This window comes from Astatotilapia calliptera, chromosome 2 (assembly GCF_900246225.1).
Source record: "Astatotilapia calliptera chromosome 2, fAstCal1.2, whole genome shotgun sequence".
NCBI classification, from domain to species: Eukaryota; Metazoa; Chordata; class Actinopteri; order Cichliformes; family Cichlidae; genus Astatotilapia; species Astatotilapia calliptera.
Window position 1 is genome coordinate 32,434,350 of NC_039303.1, and position 26,502 is coordinate 32,460,851.

At 42.7% G+C, this 26,502-nt stretch overlaps 3 protein-coding genes across 5 annotated transcripts; 2 read left to right on the forward strand and 1 right to left on the reverse strand.

Annotated features, from left to right (window-relative positions):
* Window positions 1-81: 81 nt before the first annotated feature.
* On the forward strand, window positions 82-2,393 carry LOC113006967 (high-affinity choline transporter 1-like). 2 transcript variants are annotated; one of them, XM_026143249.1, is made up of 4 exons: window positions 82-253; window positions 1,127-1,264; window positions 1,349-1,566; window positions 1,659-2,393. In XM_026143249.1, exons 3-4 carry the CDS (start codon window positions 1,357-1,359, stop codon window positions 1,998-2,000), a joined length of 552 nt encoding a protein of 183 aa, XP_025999034.1. In that variant the 5' UTR covers window positions 82-253; window positions 1,127-1,264; window positions 1,349-1,356; the 3' UTR covers window positions 2,001-2,393. The 2 variants fall into 2 exon arrangements, with proteins under 2 accessions (XP_025999034.1, XP_025999039.1); XM_026143254.1 differs by lacking the exon at window positions 82-253 and having other exon boundaries at window positions 976-1,264.
* Window positions 2,394-2,945: 552 nt separating this feature from the next.
* On the forward strand, window positions 2,946-6,614 carry ttc9c (tetratricopeptide repeat domain 9C). Of its 2 annotated transcripts, none has more exons than XM_026143283.1 (4): window positions 2,946-3,083; window positions 4,170-4,527; window positions 4,663-4,845; window positions 6,067-6,614. In XM_026143283.1, exons 2-4 carry the CDS (start codon window positions 4,191-4,193, stop codon window positions 6,222-6,224), a joined length of 678 nt encoding a protein of 225 aa, XP_025999068.1. In that variant the 5' UTR covers window positions 2,946-3,083; window positions 4,170-4,190; the 3' UTR covers window positions 6,225-6,614. The 2 variants fall into 2 exon arrangements, with proteins under 2 accessions (XP_025999068.1, XP_025999059.1); XM_026143274.1 differs by having other exon boundaries at window positions 2,946-3,078.
* Window positions 6,615-6,687: 73 nt separating this feature from the next.
* LOC113006981 (uncharacterized) lies at window positions 6,688-24,569 on the reverse strand. The gene is made up of 4 exons (XM_026143261.1): window positions 22,261-24,569; window positions 12,552-12,762; window positions 10,576-10,809; window positions 6,688-10,444 (listed from the first exon to the last, which is right to left on the reverse strand). Exons 1-4 carry the CDS (start codon window positions 22,537-22,539, stop codon window positions 7,914-7,916), a joined length of 3,255 nt encoding a protein of 1,084 aa, XP_025999046.1. The 5' UTR covers window positions 22,540-24,569; the 3' UTR covers window positions 6,688-7,913.
* Window positions 24,570-26,502: the final 1,933 nt, after the last annotated feature.

Sequence of the window (26,502 nt, forward strand, 5' to 3'; positions counted from 1 at the left end):
TCCAGCTCTACATCAGGAGGCAGGTCATGTAGGTATTTGAGAGAGCTAGTGGGAACCATTGTCTGTCTGTCTCTGAGGTAGTGAATGGTGACCCTTAACATCCCGGGCATGGTGGTGATGGTACTGGGCACCAGACTGTGGGCCTCAAGGAAGTCCAAGGGGTTAGAGGAAAACAGCAAAGCAGACCGGAGAGAGATCACGCTGTTGGGCAACAGAGGGATCAGTCTGGCGGTTGGAGTCTTCACTATGACAGGTTAGTGTGCAGTGTGTAGGGAAAATGGTGAATATGGGTGAAATTTTAATGACTATTGTTGCAGTGAGATGCATTCAGGCACTTTTATTTCCACTGAGATTTTTAAAATCTATGAATTTATGGTCACTTAATAGTCATGTTGTAACCAACTATGGAAAACTCTACAGTTTTAGTAATTTAAACATACTAATAATTAGTGTCACTGTCACTTTATCAATGCTGGTCATCATTCCCTTTTGCTATTAAAGTATTTATTTATACCTATGTTTATACCTACACTCTATACCCATACTCCATACTGGTACTCAGGTTGTTGCACTCCACTTATTGTATTATTTATTGTAGTGTTTTATTACTTATTATTCTGTTTGTTAAAAAACCAAAAAACAACTATTTATTTATTACTTAAAAAAAAAATTGTTTCTTCATTACTTGGTTTCTTTTTCGCTCCGGGACCGTGTGCACATATTTTCGTTCCACCTCATGTTAACATGCAATGCGAATGACAATAAAGCCCCTTGAATCCTTGTGTGAAAAGCCCTCTGATTTCACACGAATAACCCACTAAAGCCAAATGCATCTTCTTTTTTTATTTGTACTGAAAAACAATTATGAATCAAAGCTTGGTTGGTCTTTCTATGGCACAGGAACCATGTCGATAGATATTTTTTAAAATTGTATTTTGTTCATTTCTGAAGAAATGCTCCTTAAAACAGTTAAAAATGGCTCCTACAAGCTGGCCTGAGGCTGTTGGGTAGGCTGTTGCTTTAGATTTGATCTGTCCCAGCCTGCATCTGAGTTTTGCTATTAAAAATAAATTAATGGCATCAGATTTTAAGTACTGTAGTCCTTAATTGTAATTTCTTTTTAAAGGGTTTAGGTAACCTTGGATATCAGGACTTCCACCAGAGGACTCTGTCAGCCTCCTCATCAAATACAGCCAGGATCACCTGCTAGTCTTCATACTTTGAATCCCATCTGTGCTGACTGGAGCAGTCACAGCATCAACAGGTACCACAACAGAGTCAACAGCAAGTGTAAAAATATGAATGAATTAATATGACTTTATATAACATTTTTATGTTTTTATGCCAGATTGGAACATGACCTTATATGGCTCCCCATCCCCCTTCAAGCGAGGAGACGCTGGTCAGGTTCTGCCAATTGCTCTGCAGTACCTCACTCCAAACTACATCTCCATCATTGGTATTGGAGCTGTAGCTGCTGCTGTGATGTCCTCAACAGACTCTGCTCTATTATCTGCCGCCTCCATCTTCTCATCCAACATATATAAGAGCATCCTAAGGACCACAGTAAGAGACCTGAAAGGAGAAGATTCGAGTTGTGGTTATGTCTTTTCTGGTTCAGTTTCCAGATTTTATTTTATTTTGGGGTTTTTTTGCAGGCATCAGACAGGGAGCTCCAGTGGGTGATCCGTGTCACTGTGGTCCTGGTGGGCGTGGCTGGCACATCGCTCACCTTCCTAAACAACAGCATCATGGTTTTTTGGATCCTGGGCTCAGACATAACCTACACCATCATGTTCCCTCAACTAGTCTGCGTCCTCTTTTTTAACATCTCCAATGGTTATGGCTCTATCATGGGCTTGCTAGTTGGAGTGTTGCTGAGATTGCTCAGTGGTGAACCATCCATAGGGTTACCTGTTGTCCTTCACTTCCCAGGTTGCACTCTTGAACATGGCATTTATGTCCAGCGCTCTCCGGTCAGGACTATCTGCATGTTGTGATTTCTGAGAGGTGGGACGTACCCAAAGTGAAGGCCAACAAAGAATCACAAAAATTAACATTAATGATCAATGGCATCATCAAAACACACAAGGAGGAGAAGGTGGTCAGAATGAAACTGAACTAATACTAACCCCCAGTCAGTTGGAGTGACAAACTAAATGATTTAGTGGGATGCAGATGTGTTTTTATGGTGATTTATTACCACACCTTCTGTTTTTCTGGCAGAAAAACAGAAATGAAGGACTTTGGAGGAATTCATTGTTTATAATCAGTGCATGGTTTGTTCCTGTTTATGTTAAGAATCTGTCACTGACTTACTTTAAAAAAAATACTTGAACCTTCTCTTTTTAGCACTTATATACCATTGCTTAGAAAAGGTTGTAGCTATGCAGCTTACAGCTGTTGCACACAAATACTTCATAAATTACAATCTTTCTTTTGTAGAATTCAGTAAAATTGTAAAATTTTACAGTTGCTTTGTGATAAATGTGTTTTGTTTTGTTTTGTTTTTTTAATCGGAATAATTATATTAGGGCATTTGCAGTTTTATCAATGAGTCATTATACAATTATGAAAGATTTTGAAATTGTAAAAAAAACAAAGATCAGATAATTATATTTATCAATTTCTAGTATCAAATGTAAATTTTTCATGAGCTATTTTACTTGCTGTGTGGTATGCTTGGCATAGCTCTGTTATCAGGACTCTGGAACCTGAAAAGTAGATTTTAAAAACATTGTTTAATAAATTAATTGTTGTAAATAATGTTTTGGAACAACTTTTTCAGTAACTGCGTTTACATTTTGTTCCAGAATAAGTGTAATTTACACCAAAAAAGTTTGTTTTGGTATTTTGTGCATGGATTACTTTCAAAATTATATTTAATAAAAACGAAGAGGGTGTATTTTGTGTTAATTTGCTGGCAATTCCTGCTTCGACCTTATGGTGGCAGTAGCACTCCACACAGTTTGTGGGCGAGTCCATAGAAAGGCAAGCAAGGAAGCGCACGTGTGGCAGCAACAACTAAGATGACTACCAGCTGAAAAGTAGCTATCCGTGGATTGTCGCTTCACTGGCGTAAGGCGAGAGAATGCAGAACAATACAGCTTTCATGTAGCGAACCTCATAAAATGCGCGAACATACGGGAAATAATGAGTTAGCTAGTTTTCGAGGACCCGGGCTAGCTTGGCAGCCTGCTAGCTCGGTTAGCGGTAGCTACAAACCCTGGACGTTTTGCCGCAAAACGTCGGTTTACGTTTGGACCTGAGTGACGTGCTTTCTATTTGATTCGTAAAATAATGTAACGTTGGCATGTACCAATACTTCAAATAAAAAGCTGTAGATTTGCCGTTTGTCATATTAAATATGGTAGGAAAACTACTGCTCTTGCGGTTTGTCTACCTTCTTATTAAAAGCAGTGTGGCTCACTGTGTGACTGCCAGGTCATATGTGAGGTATTACAAGTGAAGGAGTGAAGTAGCAGAGGTGTGACAAACCGTTTTCTTACACATAAGTGCTTTCTACTATTATACGCAGAGCATCTTTTTACACTGGAACAGGTGGTGTCGAGCCTTACTAATGTCGATCAGACTCAGGTGGACTGTTGCGTGTAAACAGTGCTCGGTTGGTAATAAGGGGCACAAACTGTATCCTTCAACACCCCTCAAACTGAAAATGTACCCCCACATTATTAAACCACCACCATCAGCACCCTAACAAGGGTGGGCTCCATGTTTTCATGTTGTTGTCTTGACTCTATTCTTGCCGTGTGATTGGCTGATTACATGTTTGTAGTATACAAGCAGTGGACCCTGTGCACCTAACAAGGTGGCCAGTGAGTGATTATGTGTGTAAGCGCTTTTGAAACGTTTATTTGATCAATACCACTGTAAGAAAAAGTGTTAAACTTTATTTCACATAACTATAAGTTTTTCAATTTGAGTTCAGCCCTACACTTGGAGAAAAGTATTCATTTATATTGATTTTGATTAGCAGATTAGATTTTTGGTTTTAATTAATGAGCAGTTAATGAACAGGTGTACCTAATATAGTGGCCTGAACCTATATGTTTCATAAGTCCTTACATCTTTTTCTCTACATCTCACCACTTTATGTTTTAGGCTTTCTGTTTAAGAATAAACTAAAATGTGCTTTCTCACCCCAACAGCTGATTAGCTTCACTGCAGACATGGAGGGTGCTGGTGGGGAGGCTAGCCTAGATGTACAGGGGGCGGCGGCGGCAGCAGCACCGAGCCTCTTTGGACACAAACCAAATTCTGCTAAGCCGGTTTCAGCTTTGCTAGAGGAAGCAGCCCAGCTGAAAACAGAAGGAAATGCTTTCTACAAGGATAAGAACATTCGCTCAGCCATTGGTCGTTATCACCGCGCTCTTCTGCTCCTGCGAAGCATTGACTCAGATGTGACAACATCAGTGAAAGGGTTTGGGCCTGAGACACCTGTGCTCACACCTGAACAGGAGGCTTTATTGAGAAATACTCAAGTGGACTGCTACAACAACCTTGCTGGTAGGTAAATATCCTTCTGAGATAATGTCATATTCTTTCAAAGCTGTTGAAGTAGTAACTCTTTGAAAAACTGCTCTCTAGTCACTAGTTTGATACAAGTGCCTCAGTATAATCATTTCTTTATATCTCTTCCAGCCTGTTTGCTGCAGAGAAAGACTGTTGATTATACTCGTGTGCAGGAGTACAGTCTGCGAGTGCTAAAGTGGCGACCAGGCAATGCCAAAGCGCTGTACAGGGCCGGGGTAGCCACTCTGGAGATGGGAGATGCAGAGACAGCCAAAGAGTACCTCATCCAGGCCTCTAAAGAGCAGCCTAATGGTAAAGACCCAGACCATCATGATCTTCAAGAGCAAGTTGACGTAATAGTTATTTAGACATATATAGCCAGGTTTTTCTTCCCGCATATTACATTTTTAAGGACCACCAAAGAGGTTATAACCTTCTCCCAAAAGAAAAATCTCTAGGGCTCTGATTGAAAGTATGTTAGGTTTAATGTACTAAAGTTTTAAAAACATTTTGGTCCATCAAATTGCATAAAATAAACAGAAAATGTTGAGAGTTCTGTTAACTCGGATGATGCCAAATTTTGGTCATAACTACATGTGGATCGCAAAAATGGAAGATAAAGTTTAAATAAATGAAGATAAACAATTCCTGATAACAAGTCAGGAATTGATGGGTTCTGTTGAAACTATTTATAACATAGTTATATGGACCTTGTACTCAGAGCTTGTTTCTGTGCTGCCATTATTAGTGCCTCTGTGCTGTCTTTCTGGATGTCAGCCACTTCCTCTATCTGCCAGTTGCACATACTGTTTTAAATGCTACCGAAATATGCAGCACATTCATCATAGTAGTTATCATATTGTGACTAGCACTGCTAGCACCAATAGCTCTCACAGAGGCTGTGTCATAATCTTTGGGCCAAGAGATATTTCTGGTGGCGACTTTCAAGAGCGAAAACATTAAACATTAATTCAGCTAGTTGCACTAGCTGAAAGCAGGAAAAAATAGCAATAAAAAGAATCTGTGTCTTTGATGAATAAGTTGTGATTTGTAGATGATTAACACAGAGCATGTCGAAACAGCAGTTCTTTGGTGGGAGCCGTGGACGCCTGTGCTCTCCAAATGTATTTATTTTTCAGTCTACATTTGCAATTAGTCCACCACCATAACCAAAAATTGTTCTTTTGTTACACTGCTATCCATTCGGAAATGGTAATTAATATTAACACTCATCTTTAAAGTAAACAGTCAGCTCAGCTTGAGAAAAGCTTACTGACCTTGTTTAACTTTGTGATCAATTAAACCCATGAGTTAGAAGCGTCACCATTTCCCATGTTAAAGGTGTTTAATTAAAGCACGCTAGAAGACTCATGTATGAGTCATTTCATTTTATCAAGACCAGGTGGGTAGCTTGTGCAGTTTGTTTTTTTTTTTCTGAAGGATATAGATTTGCTCATAGTAATTTAAGCATAGTTTAAATTACTGATCTTTTCTCTGGAGACCAGCGAGTTAAAGTATACGTTTCTGTCACAGATGCCAATGTGAGGAAGTACCTGCAGAGGGCTGAGGAGAAACTCAGTCGGGACTTACAAAAAGAGAAAGCCATGTATCGAGGCATGTTTTCCTCCAACCAGAATGATCGCTCCGAGGGTGGGATTAACCAAACCAGAAGAGCTGGCGACGGCGTTTAGCCCACAAGCTGAATGTGCCAAATAAAACCTCAGCCTGAGAGACTGCTCCAACCTCAGACCACACCACAAAGGGGTTAAAGAATGTTTACATGTCTTGAACGACTCTTGCTGTGTCTCCATGGGAGAGGATTGACGTAAGCATAACAGACATTATACAGACTTGAGGAAAGCAGTCAGTTGGAAAGCAAAGATGTCACTGCTGAAAATAGAAAAGACAGAAAAGTTGGTTTCCTAGCAACACAGTCTAATATAGTTCACAAAATGCTTCTGAAAGCTAAAGAGGCTCTTCATGCACTACTCAATTGCCTCTGTGATTGCAGTTGTTTGGTCAGTGATATGAATGTTAATTTTGTGACTTTTCAATAAAAATATTTGTTAAAAAAATGCTAATTTTCATTAATTTTTTAGCAAAGCCCTTTGCTGACACGTATCTTTAATGCACTTACAGTAGGAAGAGCACACGTTCAGTTATAAGTTTCCTTTATTAGTCATAAGCCATAAGAGGACACATATGTATCTTGGATAACTCATCAATACTTTAATTCAATGTTCATTTCAAAATCCTGAGCAAAATATCAAGTTAAAGAGTATTTGCTTAATTTTGGTCATAATCTGGCCAATGTGATTGTACTTCAGTGGCAATACTGCCCATGATCAAAGAGGAATATCACACTCTCACAATAGCTATAATCACTGAACAAGTCACAGAGCAGCATGCAGAAGGGGATTGTGCACGTACACATTCATACGCATGATTATGCACTGAAGCTTCTTACAGTTGTTATTACTACAGTATTTTCAAATGGCTACTCTCCTGTCACAATAGGATCCCAGAAGTGTTCCTCTTCAGGATGGCATTCGCACTGATAAAAATTAGGGTTTATAAGGGTTGCAGCCCTTTACAGAGCCTAAAAAGAATCATTCACCCCTAAATAACAGGTCACTCATGTTCCCTTCAATGATGCCTCCTTTCCACTGATGTGGTGCCTAATTTAGAAGGACTGCCACACATAGAGTATTCCTGGTACCAATAGCTAGCAGTGCACAGTAGCATAAAGTTGTTGGAGTCAAAGTTGAAATTATTTAGTGGCTATCAGAGAAATTCACATAAGTTAGGTCAGTCATGGTCTCTTTCCTGTGGAAGTTACTTCAAATGCATAAACCTGTAGACTGCTACTCAAAAGGTACCAAAGCAGAACTAGCTGCAGACCGGTACCACATCAATGGACAAGCAGTATTACAATTCTCTGTGGGCCATGTTGCATCTTACACCTCTTTCTTGCTGCTGCGGTGTGCACAATTTACATTACATGGTTTTCTAATACAAAAACTTCTGAGCTTTAAAGTGCTCCATATATACTAAATATCGTGTTTGGGGAAGGTTCGCATTTATTTTATACTTTTTGAGAAGGTTCTAAAAACGTATATGCCTAGTTTTACAAAAGAAACATTACTAGAATGAATGAAGTGACCCAAGACTAAAACTTCACAGACCTGATGTGCCTGAGAGGAACTTCAACACACTGGAGATGAGTGAAAGGACCAGTGGATATCTCATAGCCAGTGTATCAGATCAGTCATAAAAATCCAAATATTGGCACTTTATTTTAAACATCAAATATTACTAATCGTCACTGGTATTTTTGAATGTACAACGCAAACGATGAAGTTCACTTTTTTGTACAGCAGTCACTTCCTGGATGATTTCTGTTTGAGACTAAGCGACCTCATTGAACCAAACACTTTCCTTCCCAAATCCCTCAGTGATCGGGAGCGCTGAAGGGGCAGCCGTGGAGGTGGAGAAGGAGAAAATGAAGGGGAGGAGAGAGGAGAGAGTGAATGGCAGCTGCCTTCTAGGCTCTGAGAACGAGAGAGGTTAAAGAGGCTGGCGGTGGAAGACAGCCGTTTGTCCTCCTCCTTCGCTCTCAGTAGTCTGACCCCTTCGTCTTTTCTGATTCCCATGCCACCATGCCCCACGTCCAAGGAGGAGACCCAGTGTGGCCGCTTTGTGGGCTCTTCGCTGTGGTTCCGAGGTACCAGCAAGCCCTGGGATTCACTCCTGAACAGAGCCCGCCTGGAAAGCTTGAGGCTTGAGCTGCGTCTCTCCCCATCATCTTTACCTCTCTTCTTTGAGAAGACAGGAGAGTTGTCTACTTTAGGCCTTTTGTCACCGCTGCTAGAAGCTTTAACCCTTCTGTGCTCTCTTCTCCAGCTTCCCACGCTGTTCGTTCTCCAGCCATAGCCATACTCTGCCCTGTCTATCTCCTCTCTTTCACTTTCAGACTCTTTGCTCCAGAGGCGTCCGTCAAAGCCCTTCCAGAGTTTGCTGGAGGACTTGTTGGATGTGTGAGCGGCTGCTCGCAACTTCTCCTCCTCCTCACGCCAAACTGAGCTGTAGTCCTCTCTCTTTGCATAACTGCTAACTGTTGCTGCCCTGATCAGCTTATGGGAGGCATGTTTTCCTCTGTAGAGCCCATCACCCTCCGCCCTCTTCTGCCTGCTGTTGCCCTCGCCTCCTCCACTGCTCTGCCGAAGTGATCCTCCTCTTGGTTGGATCCCGCCATGCTCAAAAGGAGAGGTCCTGGTATTGGTGCGGGGCAGGGAGCACTGGAATGGTGCATCTCGTCTGAAAACAGAGAGGGGAGTCGCACCCAGGGGGGATGGTTGGAGAGGGCGTGGAGGTGAGCGACCTCTTGGGGTAGGACGGGAGGCAGGTGAGGAGGCTGTGGAGGAAGGAAGGTCAGGTGTCTGTTGGTAGTGGGAGTGTGAGGAGTAGTGGGAGGAGGGAATGTGCATGGATTGGTAGGGGTGTATGGGGCTGCTGGAGTGTGAGAGAGGAGGGGTGAGGCTGGACTGAGACTGTGGAGAATGAGTGACACTGAGAGACAGCTGTATTGGTCTCTGGGGATTCAAGTCTGTCAGTCTAGTATAGTCATGTGACTGATCTGTTTGAGCTGTCAGGTGAGTTTTAGTGTGGCTTCTCATCTCACCTGCAGTATCTGTTGGGAAGCAGTCAATATCTAGCTCCACGCCTTGTTCCATGAGTCCAACTACAACAGCTCGAGACAGGCCAGAGAGGCGGGAGATCTCCTCCACCATGGGCGAGTCTTCACTTAACTTTGGACTGGAGTTGGACTCCTGGATCAAGCTGCTGCGCTGAGATCCGGGAGCTGATCCTGCATTTGTGCCAAACACTGGCTGTCCAGCCTCAGGTGGAGCACCACTGCTCCAGTCTAATGAGCGACAGAAAGCTGATGAGCCAAACCCAGAGCTGGCTCCAGACCCCAGTGGGACCTCAAGGGAGCTGCGGTGGCTCAGGCTGCTTGGACAAGTTGAAATGCGAGGACGAGGTCTCATTGCTGGGGTGGGTGTAGCAGAAGAATGTGATGAGGCAGAAGCGGTGGAATTGGCCGCAAAGTCTCTCCTCAGAGCTCCGTTTCTGGGATTGTCCACTAGCCCATGACCAGAATTTAAACCGGGAGTCAGGTTCAAGTTGAGGTTTAGATGCAGATTTATGTTTAAGTCTTCTCCGGTGGCTGAAGGAAGATTTCCCAGGTTGATTGAATTCCTGGTGCCCTTTTTTCCGGTGGTGCTAAGGCTGACTCTGGCTGAGTTCCCTAGCAGTGACTTAGAGGGTGTGATGTTGACGCCTGGCTGGGTGGAGGGTGTGCTGCGGCTCTCGAAGGCAGAAAGAGACTGGGTGGATCCGTGAGTTTTGCCAGGGGTGCAAAGGCCTCTGTGTGTTACTGGCCCAGGGGTGGCAGGTGAGGTGAGATCAGAGGTGGACTTTGCCCGACTGTGGTACTGGCGAGCCAGACGAGAGATGTACTGCTCCAACTGGGTGAAGGAGGGTGGAGTGGGAGGTTGCTGAGGCTGGAGAGGCAGAGCTGTGTCAGCATTTGACTCTGTGGGTTCATCATGCTGGGGTCCCTCAGGGCTCACAGAGGCTGACTGTTCTTGATTCTGGGTGGTGAAGAGGGGGCTTTGGAGGGCAACAGCATGCAGTGGGCTTGGGTATGAGTAAACCTCTTTGGTCCGACGGGACATCAGGTCTGTGCAGTAGCGGGAGTCAAGCTGGAGTTTTGAATTTTGGGAGCAGGAGGTGGAGGAGGAGGATGAAGGGTTGAGGAGCGGGAGGATGAAAGAAATCAGGGAATCGCCAAGTCCTGAACAAAGTTCAGACAGAAAGGTCAGACCAGTTGCTTCAAGGTCATTTGGGACTGTAAGAGACAGAGAGAAAAAAAACTTTAGACTTCAGTGGACATTTCGAGGTATTTTCACTTACAGTTGAAACCTCATATCTACATGGACTGATTTACAAGATAGGGATCTATTGTTTGCACCAACTCACCAGAAACGGGCGTCTCTTCTGTTGGTTCAGCGTCCTCCTGGCTGTCCTGGAGTACAGGTTGCTGCAGCTGCACTGCAACTTCTGGCCACAGGAGGTCAGTGTTGTCAGCACACGCAGGAACCTGCTCCCACAGCTTCAGGGGCCTGGCAGGGGCCACCGGTCCTCCATGGGCTGCGTCGCTGGACACAGAGTAGCAAGAGTCTGACAGGGAGCTGCCGCTCACTGAATAGAAACCTTGAAAAAAAGACACGGACATTTGTAAAAGAGGCATTTCTTTGTGGATTTTGAATGTTCTCCTCTCCTCCTTCTAGGTTCAGCTTCCTTCCACCATGCAAGGATGTACATTCAGGTTAATTATCAATTCTAAACTGGCCTTAGGTGAATTGCACCTCTCGGATAGACTCCATATAGAGAAAATAACTCGACTAAACCGATAACACACAAACTGTAGTTATCTTCCTTTTATTAAACACACAGAGGTATCTAACAGTGACTGACAGGAAAAGTAAACAAACCTGTAGATTTATTAACTAAATCCACCTCTTAATGAACTCTATTAGATATTTTCCTGGGCTGTAACTGCTCAAGAAATCACTTTAATTCAATGTTCCTTCACTGAATGTGTGTCTCAAAGCTGTGAAACTCCTCCATCCTGCTTTACATTTAGGATGAAGTTATAATCATGGTGTGTGGTAACAATTTTCCTCCAAACAACCAGATTTTGCCCCATCTGTCCACAGAGCATAGCCTCAAAAAACGCCGTGGCAAACAATAGCGGCTTTTGCATAGTGGTGGTTTCCCTCATGATTCCCACTACTTCCATGAACACTCATTAACCTGTAGTGATTTCTGCATACTGCCTCTCTTTTGCTCTTCTGTTACTCTTGGATTCTTTTTCACCTCGTTCAGGCTTGTACGTTGTGCTCTTACTGTGACGTTTACAGGACGCCCACTCCTTTGAAAAGTAGCAGCGGCCTTGAATTGTATCCATTTTTAGGTAGTCGTGTTATAGATTAATGAACACCCAGATCTTCAGAACACCTTTTGCAATCTTTTAAAGCTCCCTGCGTTTCTAAAACATTTCTGCTAAAGCCCCATGGAGGTATATGATTGCAGTATGCTTCCCAGCGATCAATCTTTCTTAAGATGAGCAGACTTTGATATTTATGGCCTTCTTTAAAAAGAGAATCACCCCTACAGTCCACATTTCCAATCTCATCACCTTAACTGGAACAGCTGATTCAAAGGTTCGATTGCTTTTGTCAGCCTGCACTGTTAGCAGTCAAATACTCTTTGTCTCTTACTGTGACTTAGATGAAGCTCAGGCCACGGTTTATGAGTCAGAGCAGAGACATCAGTGCTTCCACAAGATTCACAATCCCTTCTGCATTCGGATAAATAGGTGAGTCAGTAAAAACAAGCTACCATCACCTATAGAAACTCAAACCTCGTAAAAATTCCAAAAGAAAAGCGTCACAGTGCAGAAACCACTGTTAGACATGCAGTGTGAGCCATGAACACTTAGACTTATCCTGAAATTACATTTTTACTGACTAAAGAATGGACAAATAAAAATCATTTTGATTTTAAAAGAAAATCTCTCTATATATTATCATGTCTTTAGGTTTGATAGATTTTCCAGAGCATAAATAATAGTGGATTGAAAAGTGGGTGAGAGTCTATACCTGGCCAAGAAAAGCTTTCAGAGGAAGCAGAGAACGGATAAGAGTTTGAGGAGAGGCTAAAAAATGTTGACAGCAAGAGACAAACTGAGTGAGTCAGTGCCGAGTCACACAGAGTGCAAGCAAACAAAAGTAAAAAAGAGACGTGGTTAATGTTTCATGGAAATTCTCTCAAGGTGAGCTGTAGTTCTATCAGGAGGTGAGAAACTGTTGGATCATTGGACAGCTCAGCGCCGTTGTCTCAGCCGTCTGACATTTAAACCGCCCGAAAGAGGTGTTCAGGTGTGTAATTACCTGAACTAGGTCTGGAGTCGCTGTCCAGGGGGATCATACCATTAAGATCCGGGGTTGGAGGAGAAAGCAAGTCAGAGGGGGCATCCCAGGAAAGAGTGGACCAACGTGAGCTACTCCCTCTGCCCGATGAGAGGTGAGCTGTCCCGTCCCCTGAATTACCCCCGCATTCCTCTGGGCTGCTCTGACAGGCGGTGTCAGAGGGAGAAGGATCCTAAAAAGAAAAGAAGAACAGTAGGTGACGATGGATGATTCATTCACACAGATAAAATGGAAGTAAGGGTTAAAACCACAATAAAAAATCAAAATGACACATGATCGTCATCAAAATGTTTGTCAGTGGACAACTGGAAAAAAACATGACTCATATTAAACATACTGGCTGTTGAGATTTTTTTACTAAACTGCTCTTTGCAGGCCTAAAACTTAGCAAGCATAAAATAACGTTACTTTTTATGCATTTGTTCTTCAGTTGCAGGTTAGATACTGAAAATGCATAGCATACAGCAGGAGTGTGCAAATCTGACAAGAGTGATCGAATAACAACACGATTTTACCAGAAGTCGGGTATATTGATTTACTGTCACTTAAGATATGAATGCAGCAAACATGAAGTAAATGGATGGCCTGCTATCTAAATAAATTGCTTTACTGTTATTGGCTTCCCAAAACACAACAAGCTACACTTCACACTCACACACACATTCATACAGAAATGGATGCTTTGGGAGGCAAGTTAAAGTTCTTCCCAAGCATATTCCAGCATCCAACTGGAGGACTCAGGTATTGAACCACCAACCATCAATAAGAAACAGTGGAAGGAAAACTAGAGATTAAAGATCAGCTCTCATGGGTATATATTTGGCTAATATTTAGCCATGGAAACTGCATTAGGTGCATCCATTCAGCTACTTGTTAACACAAATATCTAATCAGCCAACTGCATGGCAGCAGCTCAGTGCATTTAGACATGCAGACGTGGTTAATACAACCTGTTGAACCTCAAACTGAGCATCAGAATAATGGAAGAAAGGTGATTTAGGGAACTCTGAACGTGGCACGGTTTTTGATTCCATACAGGCTGGTCTCATTATTTCAGAAACTGCTGACCTACTGGGATTATCCAGCACTTTCGTCTCCAGGGTTTAGAGAGAAGAGTTTGAAAAAGAGAAAATATGCAGCGAACAGTAGTTCCCTGGGAGAAAATGCTGCGATGATGTAAAAGATCAGAGGAGAATGGTCAGACTGCTTCAAGCTGACAAGAAGGTAACGGTAACTCAAATATCCACTCCTTACAACCAAAGTATGCGGAAGAGCATCTCCGAACACAAAACACATCCAGTGTGTTCTGCAGCTGCAGCAGAAGACCACACTGGGCGCTACTGCTGTCAGCCGAGAACGGGAAACTGTGGCTCTAAGTTGGACCAATTCACGAAATAGAACAGCAATCGATTGGAAAAACACTGTCTGGTCAAAAGATTTCTGCCTCTGCTCTGTTTGGATAGTAGGGTCCAAATTTCGCACAATGAGTGAGAGCACGGATTCACCCTGCCTTGTATCGTTTAGGCTTCTAGTGGTGGTGTGATGGTGTGGAGGATATCTTCTTGGCACTTTTTGTGCATCATTTTAACACCGCAGCCTACCTGACCATGTTCATGGGTGATGGTGCACTGTCTCATCTTTATGAGACAGTGCACCATCACCCATAAATTCACTCAAACGTCCTCCACACTTACCAGATCTCAATCCAATAGAGCACCTTCGGGGAAAGGGGTAGAGTAGAAAAGCACTATATAGGAGCCAGCTCATTTACCATAAAGCTTCATAAAGAATAATTTAATTAGATTAATACTCAAGTTTACCTAGTTGATAGATGCGTGGGGGAGAATAAAAAGCATGCAGAGGTCAAAACTTTCTGAATATGAAAAAAAAGAAAACCCTGAAAAAGGTTGGATAAAAACAGTGTTGTTACAAAAAAACTACAATATATTCCTTGGAAACCTAGTAAGTTAGAAGAAGAAAGTATTCTAGATGTTATTAAGCATTCAAGTATACTTTCCACCAGTGACAATAAGGATACTGCTTTAAAAACACAGCTTAACCCTCTGCATGTTTTGGTCCAGACCCACGTGAAAGGGCTGTGCATTCACAATATCATTTACCAGCCACATGCTCCAGCAACGTCACACCACACTTACTGGAACAGTCAGAAATGAGGCCTTGTGCACAACAAGAACAAGAATAACAATCAGCCCATCAAGTTAGCAAAGTGCCTCCATTTTCCAGATTAGTAAGAGGGCAGAAGAGTAACCCCCCCTTCACCCTCTTCCAAATCCCCAACCCATCCCTTTAGGACTGCAGCCAAAAGCCCCTGCATTAGTGTGATCAGGCCCAAACAACAGAAACACTGTGAGTGGTGCTGCTGATCAATCCTGTGGTTACTGAGGAAACAATACAGGTAGTGACTCACTGGGGTGACAGGAGAGGAGGGGGATTCAGAGGATAATGGGAGAAGACAGATGACGTAACAAAGAGCTGCCAGAGCGGCAGAAGGTAAAAAGGGGGATGGACTGTGGAGGAAAGAGAGAAGGAAGGAAACTGTGTGAGAGTTTCAGACTTTGACCAGTCTTCGGCTTATCTCTCCCTCTCAGGTCAGTGAGATCCTGTCCCCCTCCTCACTATTTTTTATTTTTTTTGTTTCCCTGTGAATCTACAGCGAGTCGTGGCTGAGTGGGTGACCAAAACTAAGTGCGAGGGACAAAAAAAGAGACAGAGAAATAGCGGAGTGAGTCACTGAGTGAGTGAAGGCGGTGAAGGGAGAGTGAGGTGAGGTGAAGGGGGGGGGGGGGCGGTTGCCGGGCGAGAGAGAGGGGCATCTTGAAGGACCCCCACCTCCCCCACAGGCCCCTTAACAAATAACCCTCCTCCTTCTGCTATAATATCCTTCGAGCCAGCCACCCTCTACTCACCATAGCTACAGCTGCTCGCTCTCTAACTCGCGTTCGCTTCTCCTCCCACACAGACCCACAACAGCACAACAGGCCTGGCGAAATATTTAACTCAATCCTCAGCCTGAACACACACACATACAAACATGCAGTCCAATAGTGACGCGACTTCCTCTCACATGTATGATCTGAAAAATTCGACATTTTTAAAAGACCATTAACTTATTCTGCCTGTGCAACGATGTGAAACGCGTTTTTTAAAAGTCTCCTGAAAGGGTAAATATCTGCAACAAATCCGTGCCAGCAACACAAGGCCTTGCACGCTACGGGATATATTGTTACACAGTGACTAGCACATGATCAAATCATTGGAGAGACGGGTGATGGTTCGCTCAGAGCTCTGTAATATGATAGTCCTGCATGTGAGGGAGGGGTGCACATAGAAAATGTATGGGTCGATGGGATAATAATGCTGCAGCGACTGCACAAGCCATACACTTCTTCTTAATAGGTGCATTATGTCATCAGCGAGAACGAATTGCAGCGGTTGGCTTGTCGAGACAGAATAATTTGGTCAAATAGTGTGGGACGGCGCGAGCGATCGGTGTGAAGAACTCGCACGGTGGTCTATTTATTGTTTCATACATTATTAATATGGTATTGAAATGTAAAGACAGCCCACACTGTGAATCTTCATCTTCACTCAGCTTTCAGGATCATCCTGAAAAAATTATCAATGTTACACACTTTTGTTGTTTTACTTGGAGATACCCCGAGGCACAAAAAGGGGGGAGATGAAAGCTGTCACTCCACAAGTGAGGGGGGCTAATGACTCACCATGTAAGATGATGCTTCCCAAACCTAATTTCAAGACAGCCTTCCTTCAATGAGCGCGCACACGGCAATGTAAACACTTCTCATTAGGACCTTATCTGAATATTATTCCCATCAGTTATCGATTTATCGACTCATGATTGAGCAGGTCGTCTACTAATAAGGAGGTCGGTGGTTCAATCCAACATGAGCATTACTGGGCAAGATACTGAACGCTGACTAACCCCTGATGTGTCCATCGGAGTGTGAGTGTGTAAACGTTAGGTTAAAAGTGCTTATCATTGAAAGCAGGGGTCTCGAACTCCAGTCCTGGAGGGCCGGTGTCCTGAAACTTTTCCATGTGTCCCTGTTGCAACACACCTGAATACAATTAGTAGGTCATTAGCAAGAGTATAGAACTGGACTGCATGCTGAAGTGGCAACCTCTAACCCTACTCAAGTAAATGTAAGTAAATGTAAGTGTTTTACTTCTAACAGTACTTTTATTGCACCATGTTCATTCACTCATGAGCTGCTGTAACATGAATCAAATGGCTGAATTGTCACTTCAGCATGCAGTCACGTTCTACAGGGTCTTGCTATTGACCTACTAATTGTATTCAGGTGTGTTGCAACAGGGACACATGGAAAAGTTTCAGGACACCAGCCCTCGAGGACTGGAGTTCGAGACCCCTGATTTAAAGAAACGTGAATATGTGACTGAGGCTTGTAGCAGTGCTGTTCAATACTGCCAAGTAAAGACAGGTCCAGTATGACTGATATCAGTACCCATACCTATAGTTTAAACTTATAAAGGCAGGCTAAATTATTAACTTAAAGTAATTTAGAGGATAGAAACAAAGTATCGATTCTGTCGCGCTAGTATCGATATGATACCGGTATCATTGGTATCGATACTACTGATATTTGGATCAACCTGCTCGTCTCTAGCTTGTAGTAAGAAAGCACTCTGTGTGTTTAATGTGAGTAGAAAAGCGTTATATGAGTATCACCGGCTGTTTGCGCTTAATCATGAAGCTCAAAGATATTCAGCTTTCTGCAAGAAACGACAGCTGATTTCCACATTTGACAAGCTTTAATCAGTCCTAAAAGATTTCCTTATTACAGTAGCTGCTGATTAATTTCCTGTCTATTAATTAATCGTTGCAGTTCTGCTGTGCGTGTGAATTAATTAAAGCTCTGCAGCATATTCCCTCCTTCTCCCACTCCTGTTCTCGATGTGTTATGTTCAGCGAGGAGATTTTTATTTTTAAACTCTGAACGGCAATGAGCCGGAATCCGCCATCGTGGCCTTGATGCTCATTTCGAAAGCAAAAAGTTATGTTTCTTCTAGTTTCCAGATTAGATGTCGTTTCAGTAACTCAAAGCTTGTTCTCTCCATACAACAGATTGCGCAGATCTGAATTATTCATAGTATTAATGCAAATTAAATGTGTTTTCTGTCCATTCTACAGAACGACTGCTCTGTTTTTTTTAAAACATTTGTTCAAAAGCCGACATTCTTTAAAATACTCCCTCATTTTAAACTGCATTTTTCAGCACGGATGACACCACGGCCGTAACAGTCAGCCATAACCCTGATGTGCGCAGTTGTGGCTTCTATCCTCCTCTTTCTGCTGCTAGAGAGAAAAAATGTGAATCATATTTCAAGAGTTTATTAAAAAAGAAAGAAAGAAAGAAAAAAAAATCTAGTGTTGCGGTAGAGCACATTATGCTATGAGTCACCAAATCCTTGGCTTACAAAAAAGGCTGAACAACCAATGATTTCCAAAGTAATGAGTAGTGTATACAGGGAAAATGAATATAATGGGTTTACATATAAAACTGTATGTTGATTCTAGTAAACAAAGCAGTAGGTAACCGTCAACTTTCCCTTCCTCGTTCCCTCTCCATCTGCAGCTACATGTCGCAACAAGACAGAAATTTGTTTCCCTTTTATGCAAATGTTGTTTTGTGTGTGCGTACCATGTTTACATATCTTTGTTTTGACCAAAAATTGGAACGTTACTACACTTGTGGGGACCAAGAACCCTTATGGGGACAAAATGCATGTCCCCACGAGTTTGTAGGCATTTTTGAGGCTCAAAATGTGGTTTTAGTGTCAGGGTTACATTTAGGTTATGCTTGTGGTTATGGTTATGGCTGGGAAAGCATTATGTCAATTAGATGTCCCCATAAGGATATGAAAACACAACTGTGTGTGTGTGTGTGTGTGTGTGTTGGTGAAGGCCAGCCAGGGCAAAGGGCAGCGTGCCAGCCTGCTTGCTCTGCTACATCGGCAGCTCCCTTCAGAGGTGAGAATGAGCAATGCTGCTCGGCCTCTCCACAGGATTTCTCAGCACCACGGGAGGAACTACAGATGAGATGTTGGTGGGTGGGTGGTGAGGAAGGCGGCACGTTATGAGAAGCGCTTCCATGCGGATGCCCTCTCTCAGATGGGACTGCAAAAAAGCTCTCTCCCATCACTTTTTATTTCAAGTGTTTTCCGCTTCTCCTCTGCAGACTATTTGTGGGGATACAATTTCATTTCACTCTGTCAAAAATAAATAAATACAATATTCTGCAGATGTGACCTCAGCTGTAGCCTGGCTTAAACAGAACATGTATTAATATGCTGCAGGCTGCTGACTAATACCGCTCACTGGTATCAGGAACACATATTCACAGTGTAATAACAGGTTGTGTAAAGCCACCATGATGAAGCATTTGTTACTTTCTCAGAACGAGTGTTATTCCTGTAGCTGTCGACGGCATTGTTTCATATCACAGCAGACCATGGAAACAATCCGGAGATAACATACAGTGGAGCAAAAAAGTATTTAGTCAGCCACCGATTGTGCAAGTTCCCCCACTTAAAATGATGACAGAGGTCAGTAATTTGCACCAGAGGTACACTTCAACTGTGAGAGACAGAATGTGAAAAAAAAATCCATGAATCCACATGGTAGGATTTGTAAAGAATTTATTCATGAATCAGGGTGGAAAATAAGTATTTGGTCAATAACAAAAATACAACTCAATACTTTGTAACATAACCTTTGTTGGCAATAACAGAGGTCAAACGTTTACTATAGGTCTTTACCAGGTTTGCACACACAGCAGCTGGTATTTTGGCCCATTCCTCCATGCAGATCTTCTCGAGAGCAGTGATGTTTTGGGGCTGTCGCCGAGCAACACGGACTTTCAACTCCCGCCACAGATTTTCTATGGGGTTGAGGTCTGGAGACTGGCTAGGCCACTCCAGGACTTTCAAATGCTTCTTACGGAGCCACTCCTTTGTTGCCCGGGCGGTGTGTTTTGGATCATTGTCATGTTGGAAGACCCAGCCTCGTTTCATCTTCAAAGTTCTCACTGATGGAAGGAGGTTTTGGCTCAAAATCTCACGATACATGGCCCCATTCATTCTGTCCTTAACACGGATCAGTCGTCCTGTCCCCTTGGCAGAAAAACAGCCCCATAGCATGATGTTTCCACCCCCATGCTTCACAGTAGGTATGGTGTTCTTGGGATGCAACTCAGTATTCTTCTTCCTCCAAACACGACGAGTTGAGTTTATACCAAAAAGTTCTACTTTGGTTTCATCTGACCACATGACATTCTCCCAATCCTCTGCTGTATCATCCATGTGCTCTCTGGCAAACTTCAGACGGGCCTGGACATGCACTGGCTTCAGCAGCGGAACACGTCTGGCACTGCGGGATTTGATTCCCTGCCGTTGTAGTGTGTTACTGATGGTGACCTTTGTTACTTTGGTCCCAGCTCTCTGCAGGTCATTCACCAGGTCCCCCCGTGTGGTTCTGGGATCTTTGCTCACCGTTCTCATGATCATTTTGACCCCACGGGATGAGATCTTGCGTGGAGCCCCAGATCGAGGGAGATTATCAGTGGTCTTGTATGTCTTCCATTTTCTGATGATTGCTCCCACAGTTGATTTTTTCACACCAAGCTGCTTGCCTATTGTAGATTCACTCTTCCCAGTCTGGTGCAGGTCTACAATACTTTTCCTGGTGTCCTTCGAAAGCTCTTTGGTCTTGGCCATGGCGGAGTTTGGAGTCTGACTGTTTGAGGCTGTGGACAGGTGTCTTTTATACAGATGATGAGTTCAAACAGGTGCCATTCATACAGGTAACGAGTGGGGGACAGAAAAGCTTCTTACAGAAGACGTTACAGGTCTGTGAGAGCCAGAGATTTTCCTTGTTTGAGGTGACCAAATACTTATTTTCCACCCTAATTTATGAATAAATTCTTTACAAATCCTACCATGTGGATTCATGGATTTTTTTTTCACATTCTGTCTCTCACAGTTGAAGTGTACCTCTGGTGCAAATTACTGACCTCTGTCATCATTTTAAGTGGGGGAACTTGCACAATCGGTGGCTGACTAAATACTTTTTTGCCCCACTGTATTTGGTGAAAAGTAGCAAGCACTGCTGGGCAGTTTGTTTAGTTCTGAGGAAAACAGGTCTGCACATAGTATCTACAACAAAATCCCTTCTGTAAAGAATCTGTTTTTGTGAAACTGGGCATCTGTGCAGTGGAGGTTACTGTGATGCTTCAGACTTGTGGGTTGTGGTGCTGCCTGGCTCTGAAACTATTTATCATTTTCATTAAAATGTAACGTAAATTTGGCATTTGCTCAAATTCCAGCCTGAACCCATCACCTGTTTGTCAAGTCTGGAAATGTTCCAGGTATAATCCACATTGTACAAAGTAACACACCACTTCATGTGCAATGCAGTGAAGTTTCAGATTACTTTTGCTTATTTTTGGTATTAAAGTTGCTGGAAAAATGTTTGTTTTATTTATTTATTTTTTAGATGGCTGTGAATACCATAAAAAAGGTGTTTAAACTTGAAGCCAGTCATTGCAATCAATGTCCATCCATCAATGTTTTCTAGCATATAATGCCTGATGTTCATGTTGCATGTCTCCTTTAACCAACAATCAAAAACCAGAAAATATTTGTTTAATATCAAAAGACAAATTTAACAAGTTGAAACAGTGGTCATGTCTAATATTTTCAACATTATATTTCTGTTTATAACACTGGTCATCCTCTTCCTGTGCCCTCTTGCCCATTGCCATTTTACATTTATTATGTTTTGTTAAAAACACACACACACACACACTGATGGATGCACCCACAGTCATCTTAATCATCTCATTTTTGGCCGATTTTACATCTTGATGACTCCTCAGCTTTAAATGTAGATCACCAATAACGGAGCAGACCAGCTACGGCCCCGGGGCCCATGCCTCAGGATGAGACCTGTTCTCATCCTGTCCTCCTGTATCAGCCTACATGTCAACCCACATTCTCCACACAAAAGACCTGCATATCCATTTCAGGGCAGGTTTGGGGAAATGGGGTTAAATGGGTGTTTAGAGACAGCCTAACCCTCTTCAGGTTGGTCACACTCCACTGAACATACACACTTTAAAAAAAAAAAAATAGGCAGCGCACTTTTTAGACAAAAAGTGGAGGGGCTGGTATTTAGAATGTGATCAGAGTAATTGTAAATGCAAACGGAGAGCCAAAGTGACCTTTGGAGAGCTTATGGTCCTGAGCCAAAAAATGCAGCGCTGGCTTGTGTATTAATACCTGCACCTGATTTGAGCGCCACATGTTTCTTTCTAACCATGAGGCAGGGCACAGAGCCAGAGCTGGTCCCGGTTTCCTGACCTCAGTGACATTTGCTCCATGTCACACACACACACGCACACACTGCATGCCTGGCTTGATCTCTGGCACCATCACATTCAATTGAGTATTCAGCTCTCGGCACAGCCGTGCGCTCGAGGCAGCGATAAAATCTGTCTAGTGAGTCGCAGAGGGACTGGCTTTTTGGCAGATCACCATCAGCCCTTCATTCATATTTAATCATCTGTCTGTGGATCCGACCTGTGAGCTGACAGACGTACTGACTGACCTGTTGCCGGCGGGATGTCGCAGAGCCATGCTCGGCATCCATTGCGCCGCTTTCCGAGGTCTCTCTCCCCTCCTCCTCCTCCTCCGCCGCCCGTGGATCCTCAGCGTTGGCGGCAACGGGCGGTCGATCCTCCAGAGCGGCGTCCACCATCTCCAGGTGTTTGCACCTGAGCACCTCCAGCTCCATCACTCCGGCCAGCGTCGCTTTGAGGCGCTCTCCGATGCGGACGCGCTCGGTGCCCGACCAGAGCGAGTTCACGCATCCGCGGCGGGCGGCCATCCTCCTCAGGGCGCACCGCTGACCACCGCTCAGTTACCGCACACCGGGATAAGGGAAGGAACGGACTAGGGTCCAGCACCAGGTAGAGCCACACAGGTCCGAATGAGGGATTTCAACATAGCAGCTGCTTGGTTTAACGCAACATCAAGGATAGCGGCTCATTCTAACGTGCAGTGTAGCCTCGCGGCTTCAGGCAGCCCCGCTGACTGACTGACACAGGGCTGGAATTAATGAATCCACCGGCAGACTGAAGACACCTCAACGAGCCATGACTCATACTATCCCAGGTTTTCATTTCCGCTCGACATTGTCCATTTTTCCTTCCCCTGTCACTTTAAAGCTCGCAGGTCCGCCGGAGTTGTCCGCAGCGCTGGACTCCGTGCGCTGCGTCCCCAATGAGACAATGCAACAGAGAGGCAGCGATAGCGTTACATGTGGGAGCAGGCAGAGGGAGAGGGGAAGGAGGAGCCAGTGTGCAGGAGCTGCACACGGATTGGACGACCAAGTTTTTTCGAACGGACGCAAGAAAATTCCCAGAGTGTCCAACTTCAGCGCGCAGGATCGCAGAGGACAGATGCACTGTTTCCTCAAGTGTTCATCCAACTATAGCAGTAGAAAACACCCCAGCACCCACGCTCCGAGCAGCACACTGTGCACATAATCAGCAGGGTCGTTTTTCTGCTCCACTTTTTAGCCCATGTTTTGACCCCTAAACTGATTTTTTTTTTTTTTATGTAGAAAAGTTGAATTTTTAATGCGCTGCAAGTGTTTTTTTCCATCGGCTATAACTTGAAACTTGCACGTATTTCATCTTAAAAGCTGCAGCTATGCAAGATTTTATCATCTCTGCAAGATGGGGAGTAGAGCTGCGATAAGAAGCCACGTGACCCAGTATGAACAGCTTTATTTGCCTGCGTTGACGTTTCTGTAAGAAAAGTAGAATTTTAACTCCATTACATTTAAAACTAAGAGTCTTTGTTCTACTTCAGAAGCTCACTAGATAAACACCTTTTGTGTAAAATGCTGTCTTGTCATGTGACTTCAAACAATATTAGATATTGAGGGAATGTGTGACTAATTTAATAAGAAGATATTGCAGCAGTAATCTGATTACTTTGAGGAGTGCTTTTCTTTGAGATATAATGTGTATAATGTTAATGTGGCTATTTTCTTCACTGATACATTGCATAGAGTTGAATACTATAATCCGATGCCTGCATTAGTGAAATCTATACTCTATAGTCTTATTGAATGCACATATCAAAGGACGATCTTTGTATTCCAAGCGAAGTCTTTAAGCATTTATCCCTTCTATCGCATGTAACTCTATAGCTAAACAGCACACATGAGAGATGCTGCTCACCCACACAGAAGCCTGCATTTGCTCTGTCTGATTACGCCTCCTGTCATTTGGAGTGTTGCTGACATTTACCTACCTATTTCCACTAAACATTATGCTTTAGAATAATTGCAGGGTAAATAAATGAAAGCAGCTGTGTTTGCCATCCATCCAGTTTCTTTCTCCCTGGATTCTTATCCGTCTAATTCAGGGTTTGAGGTGGGTGGAAGGCGGGGATGAGAGTGGAACATATCCTAGTTGTCACATGTGATACGCTAATAGTCAAATAGCTTCAAGTTTTAAAAGCTGCTTATACTTTCTTATATGTATAGTAATAAATCATTATAGTTTACGACCTTCTGCTAACATAAGGAAGAGACTGAGCACAGGAATTGTGCTGAAGCAGCTTCACAAAAATAAAGTTCCTACGTGTGGTGAATGAGGGTTACCAATGGTTACCAGTCAAGGTGAATCAGGCCCCCTCTCTGGGGGCAAAGTTTGACCTTATATGGGGAAAAAATCACAACAAAGTTTTTATCCTCTTCTTTTCTTGGGAAAAAAATGCACAGCTAACACAAAAGTGCTTTAGTTTCAGCATCGTTGACACCGTCGTGATATCTACTAGTAAAAGTATGCACTCTGCAAAAAGGGTCTTTCCCTATTGTTTGTTTGCTTGCCTGTTTTTTGTACTCTAGGGTCTTTATTTTACAATATGAAGTTCCTTGAGGTGACTGTTGTTGCAAATTTGTGTTAAACAGATACAACTGAACTGACTTGTTTGTCACTTTTGTGGTTTTCTTGCAACTAAACAGTTTGGATCTTTTAAAATCTTCATTTATTTTGTGATGACAAATAGCATAATCCTAAATTACCTTGTGCTGAGTGACATTCAGTGACCTCTGAGCACTATTTGCTCTCAGAGTGAGCTACCCTGGCCAGTCTGCTGTGTTTACTGTATGTGACATGTGGGCAGCTTGGAGTTGGCAGGCATGGGAGGAGAGGATGCCAGAACGGAGCAACACTGGATCCACCCACAAGTTTCAGTTGTCTTACTACAGAAGAAGGTTAAAGCCTCAGAAAAAATAATGTTGTGTCATGAATCAATTTTTTTTTAAATCTGAAAGAAATCTGAGATTAAATCAGAATTCACAGGAAACAGTCAGAATTATGACTTTATTCTCATCAATCGGATTTTTTTCTTTCATTTCTGACTTTTTCTCTAAAATCTGACTTTCCTCTGAAGTCTGACTTCTCAGAATCCAGATTTAAACTCAACATTTCAACTTTAATCTCAGAATTATGATTTTCTTTTCTCACTTTATTCTAAAAATATTGAGAATAGCCTAGTGATATAATAAATGAGAGTAAAGTCAGAAATCATCTCTCAAAATGAGAATTTTGACTGTTTCTCAGCATTACATTTATTTATTTATTTTTTTAAATTCTGACTCTGTTAGTTGGATTTATATTCTTTTAAATGTACTTCATAAAAATTTTAAAAAGCATAAAGTCATCAGTTTGGGGGGACAAACTGACAAGAGTTTTTATCACTCCACTAAGAATGAAGCCACTGGGGAAAATGTCATGATAGGCATAGGTGAGCGTCTCCTCTGCAGTGCAGGGGACTTTTGGGCTACCTTCCATCCAGCAGAGGGCAATCTTTATCCAGAGTAGAGCAGCTGTCCATTGCTGCATGAGCTCCTTAAAGAGAAATGCATTGTTCATAACTCAGCTGACAGTTTATTCACAATGGTTTCCACAAAATCTGAACTCACATTTTTGTAAAACTAAATATAGTTAAATTACAGTCTTTGTGGAACCAACATAAATAGCTGTCACTGTGATGATACTTGCTGAACTCTTGTTGCAAAATACTAGTTTTAGCTCCATAACAAACTGACAACTCCAGTAAATTCAGGAGGGAAGCAGCTTTCATGCAGATTTTAGAGCTTCCAAAAGAAAGAGAAGTGTAAAGAGACTGAATAAATCAAAATAATACAGCCCCAGTTAATATAATGATAATAATAACACTAATAATAATATTAAAGTTTATGTGTAAAGCAGAATTGCAAAGTGCTTCTGGCAAACAAAGAATAAAAGAACAAACTAAGAGAAAATTATAAAAACAATTTACAAATCAGTTAAAATGGGCCACACAGCATTCAAAAATGACAATACGAAGAAGATACAGTGTGACCTGCTGTAATAACTTAAAATGAAGACAAAAACTATCTAAATGTTAAAAGAATCAGCAGAGTATGCCAAAAATCTACACAAAAACGGATACCAACAGATATCATATACATGATATAAACAAGTCTTTGGCAGTGATTTAAAAGAAGACGCTGATGAGGCAAATCAGACTTCATCAGGCCGGTCAGTCAACAACTGATGAAGCTCGACAGCCAAAGCACATTCGCCCTTTGACTTTAGATGTGATGTGGAAACAACTACAGATTTCTGCCTGAGGATCTAAATGAATGTCTCTGTGTCCATATGTGTGAAACACACACAGCACTTAAAAAGGTAATAAGATAACATTTGGAGCTTGCAGATGCTGCAGACATGAGTTACACAGTGCTTCCTGTAATTAGAAGCACACAGGATCAAGTCACTGTCATCAC